Source organism: Alligator sinensis, unplaced genomic scaffold, assembly GCF_000455745.1.
Source record: "Alligator sinensis unplaced genomic scaffold, ASM45574v1 scaffold280_1, whole genome shotgun sequence".
Classification (NCBI taxonomy): domain Eukaryota; kingdom Metazoa; phylum Chordata; order Crocodylia; family Alligatoridae; genus Alligator; species Alligator sinensis.
In genome coordinates, this window is record NW_005841835.1 from 5899998 (window position 1) to 5908019 (window position 8022).

General features: G+C 47.8%; 2 protein-coding genes across 6 annotated transcripts in view; one reads left to right on the forward strand and one right to left on the reverse strand.

The window, feature by feature from the left end:
* The window catches only part of KIAA0391 (KIAA0391 ortholog), an 84438-nt gene extending 81249 nt beyond the window's left edge, over nt 1-3189 (reverse strand). For 2 of the 4 annotated variants that reach the window (XR_003093566.1, XR_003093565.1), the window contains exons 1-2: nt 3035-3189; nt 569-1952 (exon numbers count right to left, since the gene is read on the reverse strand). Coding sequence is in view for 2 of the 4 variants with exons in the window: in XM_025201555.1 (XP_025057340.1) it covers nt 569-1590 (1022 nt within the window). In the remaining 2 variants the exon portion in view is untranslated. The remainder of the gene's footprint in view (nt 1-568; nt 1953-3034) is intronic. The other 2 variants (XM_025201555.1, XM_006015371.3) reach the window with 1 other exon arrangement.
* An 8-nt stretch (nt 3190-3197) lies between these two features.
* The window catches only part of PPP2R3C (protein phosphatase 2 regulatory subunit B''gamma), a 39520-nt gene continuing 34695 nt past the window's right edge, over nt 3198-8022 (forward strand). The window contains exon 1 of one of the 2 annotated variants that reach the window (XM_006015370.2): nt 3198-3333. Coding sequence is in view for 1 of the 2 variants with exons in the window: in XM_006015369.3 (XP_006015431.1) it covers nt 3388-3436 (49 nt within the window). In the remaining variant the exon portion in view is untranslated. Of the gene's footprint in view, nt 3437-8022 lie in introns of both variants that reach the window. The other variant, XM_006015369.3, reaches the window with a different exon arrangement.

Genomic DNA, 8022 nt, shown 5'->3' on the forward strand with positions numbered 1-8022 from the left:
CCAAATTTCCAGACCAGTGGGGAGCCCTGCAGGCCACCAGATGACATGGCTGTGCAGATCATATCTGGCCCATGGGCCAAGCTTTCCTAGAACACTGCTGATGTAGGATCTGGGTCTGAGAAAATAACAAGAGAAGAAACATGCAGCAAGAGAAATGAGGTTAATCTAATAATTTATACTACAAATTACTACAGTATCTAGGCATCTACTAAATTGCTTTCTACCACCATCACACCCATAATCTAGTTTCTTCCCTTTTCTTCTGTGGCGAGGTAGGTGGTGATGCATCAAATGGGAACAAGATTCCCATTAGCACACAATCCTTTAAGACCTTCTCTGAAGTGAGGATGTCTTTCTTCATGAGACACTGAACTGCTAGTACTGGGCCCCTTAAATACTGCACCATCACATCATAATGTTGAGCCAGCACCACCCCACCTACACACAGTTGCTTTCATCCTGAGGCTGGCAGGGTTATTTAGAGTTTCTGCAAGATAAAGGATAACAGGAAATGTCACCCATTCCTTCACCAACTCTAGTCAATTACTTCTGAAATGACATTACTTACCTTTCAAACCACAGCTTTATACTCTGCATAAGAGCTTCATTAGGATAGACTTGGTTCTCTCTAAAACACAGAAGCATATCTAAGAGTTCTTTTTTTAATTTATCATCTTGTGTACCCTTGCAGGTATCAAAAAAGGCCTGCAGCACATCCAAGGGTGGCATCACATTTTCGGCCACCATTTCATGATACACTTCTAATGCCAGTTGTACATCTTGATTATTGAGAGCCCCTTTGATACAATATCCATAGTTCCCTTTAGAGGGGGGTGTAACTTTTCTAATCTCCTTCAGTAGCAAAATGGCCTCTCTCCAACGCTCTGTATCACTCAGACCCCTGATTAGAAGACTGTAACCCCCAGGGTCTAAAGTCTTAAATCTGAGTTTCATTATATCATAGATATCAAAAATTTCTGCCACCTGCTTCTGCTGGACACACAGAATCAGGTACCCAAGCAATAAATTATACTTGACCTCCCCATTTCTCAATACCACATCAGCCATCAAGGACTTGGCCACATCTATGGAGCTTTCGTACTTGATCATTTGATGTAACATTACATTTTCAAAATCTGTAAGATGCTCTAATCGTGTCCTCCATTCCTGCCACTCCTCAGCATTCAAAGGTTTTTCTGGAGGCTGGATATCATCTTTTTTAGACAACCTAGGCAGTCTCATAGATGTAGGTGTCTGCTGGCTCACTGATCGCTGTTTGGCAGCTCCAGCAGAGAACGGGGACATAAGACTTTTCTCCTTGTCCTCTTCCCTGGAGCGCTCCTTCCTTTTTTCTTTTTTTCCATCTCTGCTTCCAGATCTGGACTTGTGCAGCATATGAACTCCTTTGAGATCCTGAGGTACTGCAGATTGGGAAGATGTAGTAAAAGGCAAACCTTTAACTTGATCCCTACTGAGGAGGTGAACCATGAGAGCCAGTGATTTTTGACAAGTGGAAGCAGGCTGGAACAGGAAACATCTACCCAGGAAAGTCTGCAAACCCCAGTTACTCGCTTGAAGGAAGAAAGCCATAAGAAGAAATCAATATGCTGGGGAAGATTTCCAGGAAAGATCTAACAATAAGTGCAGTTTGCACAAATAAATGTATAATTCAAATCTAAGGGCTGTCTAAACAAAAGGGCACATAATCTTAAAAGTTTCCTGAAAACAAAAGATGCCAAAATGGAGAAACATTTAAAATGAGCAAAATATTAATAAAAAAAAATAGGATGTCTTTCTTCCAGAGAAAAAGGCCTGCAAATCGCTGTTTATTGTGGCTGTCCTACTAATGCTCTTTAAGGTTTGTCATACATGCATGTGGAACTGGGGAATACAATACAGCTTCCAAAAACAGAGCTCTTCTGCTGCTTCCCTCCAAATAAGGAGATGAGTCCCTAAAAATAAAAAGCAGACCACAAAGGACAACGTTAGCACCACTGTCAAAGGTAACATCCAGCAATTCAATTCAGTTTACATTTTAACAACAAAAACTGAACCACTTCAGGTCGAGATTCCAACATTTCGTGCCTAGAGACTGCTGAGATGCTGCCAATAACACAAAGTTTCTACCCCAAGTCCATAAACTTTAAGTGGGAACTGTCTACTCTGAACAGGAACAAGGAAAAACTTGTGCCTAGGCTCCCCATTAAGCAGGGGATGCTTTCTGGTAGCAGCCATCACGTGCTTTGCCAGCCAGTTTGTAGTAAGGGGCACCTCAGGAAGGCATACTTTTCTGCAGAAGGCAGGGCAGGGGGGGCATCTTAAAGACTAACTGCTTCAGAGAAGCGTAAGCTTTCCTAGGCACATCCTGCTTCTTCAGATGCTACAAAGCGACTTCCAGAAAGCAGCGGTTCCAGATAGAAGGGAATTTAAACATAAACACTGGGGGTGGGGGGGCAGTGCTGAGAAAGGCAGCACCTGCAGCTCAATATGCCAAGGAGAACAAACAAGGCAATCAACCTGCTGAGGGACATGGGGTCATCACTGCATCAAACACCTCAGACTACCCAGGGTCGTTCACATTCGCCAGCACCTGCTTGGGCTAAAAACAGGCCGGGTCCTGCCCCAAGACAAGCCTGCTGTGCTGGGATCCTGGGCCCCAAGCCCCTGGGCCTGCACTCAGTACCTGTGAAGAGCCCGAATGAACCCCGAGACCACTGAGGGAGCGAGGGCGCTAACTCGAGGTAACTACCATCCAAACTGTGCGGGTCAACGCCGCCCGCTCGGTGCAGGGCAGAGGCCGGGAGCCGATCCCTGGCCCTTCCGCCACCCACGTGGATCCACAGCCAAGGCGGGTCTCGGCGGCCTCACCCCGTCTCCGGAAAAACTAGTACCCGGCATGCAACGTGAGGCGGTGGCGGAACATGTGCACCCCATCGTGGCGCAAAACGAGTTGGAGTTTGCGCCGATTGCGCGCTCACTGAAAACTGCCCTCCGCCCGCTGACCGACCCGAGCCCACGCGTGGCAAGCACCAACCTGTCACCACTGCTAAACTCCCACCGAAGCGCTAGAGGCGGCCGAGCGGTCTGTACCCAGCAGACTTTTCAAGCTAGGGCCTCTCAGCCAATCGGAGCTCCCACCGAACTCCTTCACGGAAAAGGGTATTGTGCACGTGACCGCCGGGATCCTATGAAAGGAGGGCGTCTTAGAATCACCTTAGTGGCCTTTGGACTCCATCTTGGCTGTGGGCAAGAGTTAGGGCCGTGCCGTGCCGGGCACGTGACGCAGGGAGGCATGGCAGCCCCTAAGATGGCGGTGGTAGCGGGCCACATGATGTGAGCACAGTAGCCCGGATGCGCGGTGGCTAGAGCGTGAGACGGATTCGGGGCATGGAGTGGAGACAGGCGCTGAAGGGCCGGATCGCGGCCTGTCCCGGCAGTGAGTGGAGGCGTGAGGAGGTCGGCGCGGGGTGGCAGTAGCGTAGCAGGTCCCGCCGGCAGGCCCGCGAGCCTCTTCGCCGTGCGCGCATGCGTAGTGCGCCTGCCCCCTTACTGAGGACCTGGAGGAAAGAGCAAAAAGCAGCGGCTGAGCGGGGCGCGCGTGCGGCTCCCGCATAGGCGGGGTCTGGCTGGGGGGCTCTGGGGGTCGTTGAGCCGGGTCCCAGCGCCCCCTCGGCTCTGTGCGCATGGGCAAAGAGCTCGTGAATTTGTAACGGGATACAAAATAGTGCGTAGTTGTTGTTGTTAAATCCTCCTATATGACTAAGGATCTTGGGGTAGTCCTGTGCCTTTTCTTCCAGATGAGAGCTTCACGCTTTGTTTTTAGTTATATGAACTTGCTCACAAAATCTAACCCCATGCAGTTTTTCTGATGATTTTCTCTGGAAATGAAACGGGTGCCCATAAACCCACACTGAGCCTTCAAGGTGGGGAATAATTTTAGGATTGTAATTTCCCTTCAGGGTCTGGTTTCAGGAACAAGAGATGTTCTTTGATTATAAGTCAAGTATGTATAAAACCAAGCTCTACCTGTTAGATAATCCCTATTTCTAGCAGCACTAGTTGTAAAACTCTTCTAAGTTGGTTAGACAAGATTCTTTGGGTAAATCTGATATCTTTTAGTAGATTAATAGCTGGAATTTTTTTTCTTAGCAGGTTTTTAGGTTTAAAAACCCTTCGTCAGGCTGAGGAAGCATCTGCAGTTAGTGTGTGCTCTTCCTGGATGGAAGATAGGCAGTCAGTGAAGATGTAAATTGAGGAGTCAGTGGGTGAGAGATGGGCTGGGGGGACAAGGGGGAATGGGGAATGATTGAAGCTGGTAAATAGTGGAGAGGTATCTGGGGAGTCAGATGTCAGGCAGGTTATAATGTGTCATAAATCCAATGTCTATATTTAGTCCATGATTTTTTGTATCCAGGAGGTTGATGAAGTGAAGTTCATAGGCTCGTCTGTGAAAAGTGTTTTGTAAATTCCCTTTAAGGATTAAACCTGAGAGATTGGAGAGAGAGAGTGGTTTTCTTGTGAGAGAATCTGGAAGAAGAATTCCTCAGGGACTGTACCATCAAACCCTTGCTATGCTTAAATTATACTGATACCTTCATCATTTGGACTGAAAACCTGCAATCTCTGATTGAGTTCCATCAGAAATTCAACAATCATCACCCCTCCATCCAACTATCTCTTGAGTACTTCAGCACCAACACCTCCTTTTTAGACACAACTATCAGTATCCAGAATAGTAAAATAAAGACCACGTTGTACAAGAAACCCACAGACCAACATACATATCTGCACAGAACCGGCAATCACCTTAAACACACCAAGAAAGCTGTGATATACAGCCAAACCCTCAGATACCACCAAATTTGCACTGAGGAGAACGCCCAGGATTGTCACCTCACAAATCTCAAAAAGGCTTTTTCACTCAACAAGAACACTCCTCCAGAGAGAGAGATCACGTGTTTGAAAGAGCCACCTGGATACCACATGAAGAATTGTTGCAGTATAGAAGGAAAACCCCCATGAATTACAGGCCACTGGTTATGACATACCACTCCTCCCTCGAACCTATATGGAAAATCCTCAAACAGCTGCAACCCATACTAGAAGGAGATCCAGTTCTTAAAGGGATCTTCTCAGAACCACCCATCCTAGCCTTCAAACAAGCACCGAACCTCGCTAACCTCATCTCCAGAAGCAAACTTCCTACCGCCTAAAACACACCGAATGGATCCAGACCATGCTATAACAAGAAATGCAAAACCTGCCAACACATCTCCACCACCTTCACAGTTACTACACCCCACAACAGGAAAAAATCAGCATTCCTGGATTTTACAGCTGCACCTCCAGAAACGTAATATATTTCATCTGATGCACCAAATGCCCTGATAGAAGATATGTAGGAGAGACCAAACAACTACTGCGCACCAGACTGAATGCACACTGGAAATTTATCAACGACAAGAATACCCAATTACCTGTGGACATACATTTCTCACAAGAAAACTACTCTCTCTCCAAGCTCTCAGTTTTAATCTTCAAAGGGAATTTACAAAACACTTTTCACAGACAAGCCTAAGAACTCCACTTCATCAGCCTCCTGGATACAAAATAATCATGGACTAAATATAGACATTGGATTTATGACACACTGTAGCCTGCCTGGCATCTGACTCTCTAGGTACCTCTCCGCTATTTACCTGCTGCATTCATTCCCCCAGCCTCTCTCTCACCCACTGACTCCTCATTTTACATTTTCACTGACCACCTTTCTTGCATGCACACCAGCCTCTGGCTTCTTTTACTATTCATTCCATCCAGGAAGAGCGCACACTAACTGTAGATGCTTCCTCAGCCTGACGAAGGGTTTTTAAACCCAAAAGTTTGCTAGGAAAATCTTTTCCAACTATTTAGTTGGTCTAATAAAAGATGTTGGATTTATCCAAATAACCTTGTCTAACTAATTAATTAGATCAATATGGCTACAACCTACACCCTTGTAAATTAGTTAATATTCTGTATATGTTTATAGCAAGTTTAGTTAGACTCCTCACTTAAATTATGTGCAAAGAGTTGCGCTAAATGCAAATGTGGGATCTGCCCTTGTCTCCGTTAGTATCTTTTGCCACGAAGAGCAAAAAACCCTTGACTTTCATACTGGAAAAACTACCATGATCTTTCTTCCAGGGTGTCATAGTAGTTTTGGAAACCCTCAAAAATGAGCATCCATAGGGAAATTGGACTATAATCTCAGACTCTGGGTCACCTACAGTGGAAACTAGGCACCTGTTTTGCCACAGCCAGGGGTAATGCAATTCTTTAAGGAGCCTAACTTGAAAGTTCAGTGGGAGATCTTACTGCTCCCTAGCTATGCCAGTCATAACCAGGGATCCTGGTTTTCTCTGTTTTAAAACCCCCAAATCTCTGATTAAACCCCCTCCTTCACATTTTTCTGCAATTGAAATGAAATGCCCCATATATAGATAGGTATCAAGTGAACACAATTTTTAGTGATATATTTACAATTTTTAAGCGGTTTTGGAAGCCTACCCGTGTCTTAATCATTAGAATAAAATAAATTCAAAAAGCCTATATAATTTAGCATTTGATTTTACAGTTTTTATCATACAAAATCAGAGCTCCTCTCCGGCCCCTTTGCTCACCACAAAGCAGATCTAGCTGCAGCTGTCCCCCTGCTGCTTTGTGGTGCTGAGCAGCCCTGATATGCTGATGCCCTGCCCATGCCACTGCCCCTTCCTCCCAACCTATAGCCTTGCTGCTGACCTACAGTCCCCTAGCTCTTAGTGCCCCTCACTATCAACCCACTGCCCTCTACCCCCAGCCCCCGAGCGTGCAAGGAAGGGAGTGGGTAGGTGGAGAACAGGGTGGCTGTTGGGGGAAGGGAGGTATGGGCACAGGTAATGCATGGGAGAGGTACAGGTGCTCCTCGGTGGGGCACAGGCAACATGCGGCGGGGGGGGATGTTCCCTCCCCGCACTCCAGATTTCTCCACCTACAGCTGGTTGTTGGGCTGTAACTGGGCTGGACCAACTCTGTGGCCCAGTGGCCAGGACCCAGTGTGGGAGGGAACGTCACACTGCCATGGTCACCAAGACAAGGTGTGGTGGTGGCACAGAGTTGTGCCCCCTGCTACCGCTGGGTGGGCAGGGGGTGCCTTGCCATGGCAGCACAGTGCTCCCTCTCATGCCAGGTCCTATCTCTTGGGCCACAGAGGGGCTCCTGGCTAGAGCTGGTCTACCCAGTCTGCAGCCCCACACTCTGCTGTGGGCACAGAAATCTGGGGGTGCACGTGCACCCCCACTCCATGTTGCCTGTACTCCTTTGCCCCACGACGCATCGCTTATGCCCTCCCTGCCCCCATAGACTTACCTTGAGCGGGCTGCTTTCTGCCACACTGCCTAGCTGCCCTGTGCATGTGTGCGCACGAATGTGCATGTGGCACCCCTTGTGTCCCACTCTCGCAGCCCCTTACAGGCTGAAAATGCCAGCCTGCAGGGGGAAACCCACAGTTTGCAGGTGTTTTTTTCCTTTAAAGAAGAAAACCCACATTTTTCTCCTTTAAAGGACAAAATCCATGTTTTTCCATTGCAAATGTAAAATGCAGATCTGTGGTCATAACCATGCCCCCTTCAACTCATCCTTCTGCAGGCCCCTGGATATAATATATAAGTGCTGGATATTTATGCTCCAGTTTAAGTGGTTTAACCCTTGTGCAAGATGTGGCTCACAGTGACCTTAGTTATTAAAAACTAGCAAAATGCCCGGCATAAATGACCGGGCAGGGGGGGAAGGGCTGGGGATAGAGACCAGCATCTTGCCCTGCGGGCTCCCCGCCACCAGTTGCTACTCTGGCTCTTGCCTTGCACCCACCCCCCTGCTGCTGCTGCTCTGGGTCATGCCCAGCTCCCCCATCCACTCTGGGTCCAGCCCTGCTGCACCGCCCCTCTCCGCTGCTCTGCACATGAGGGAGCATGGTACACAGCTGTGTGGGCATGGGGGGGG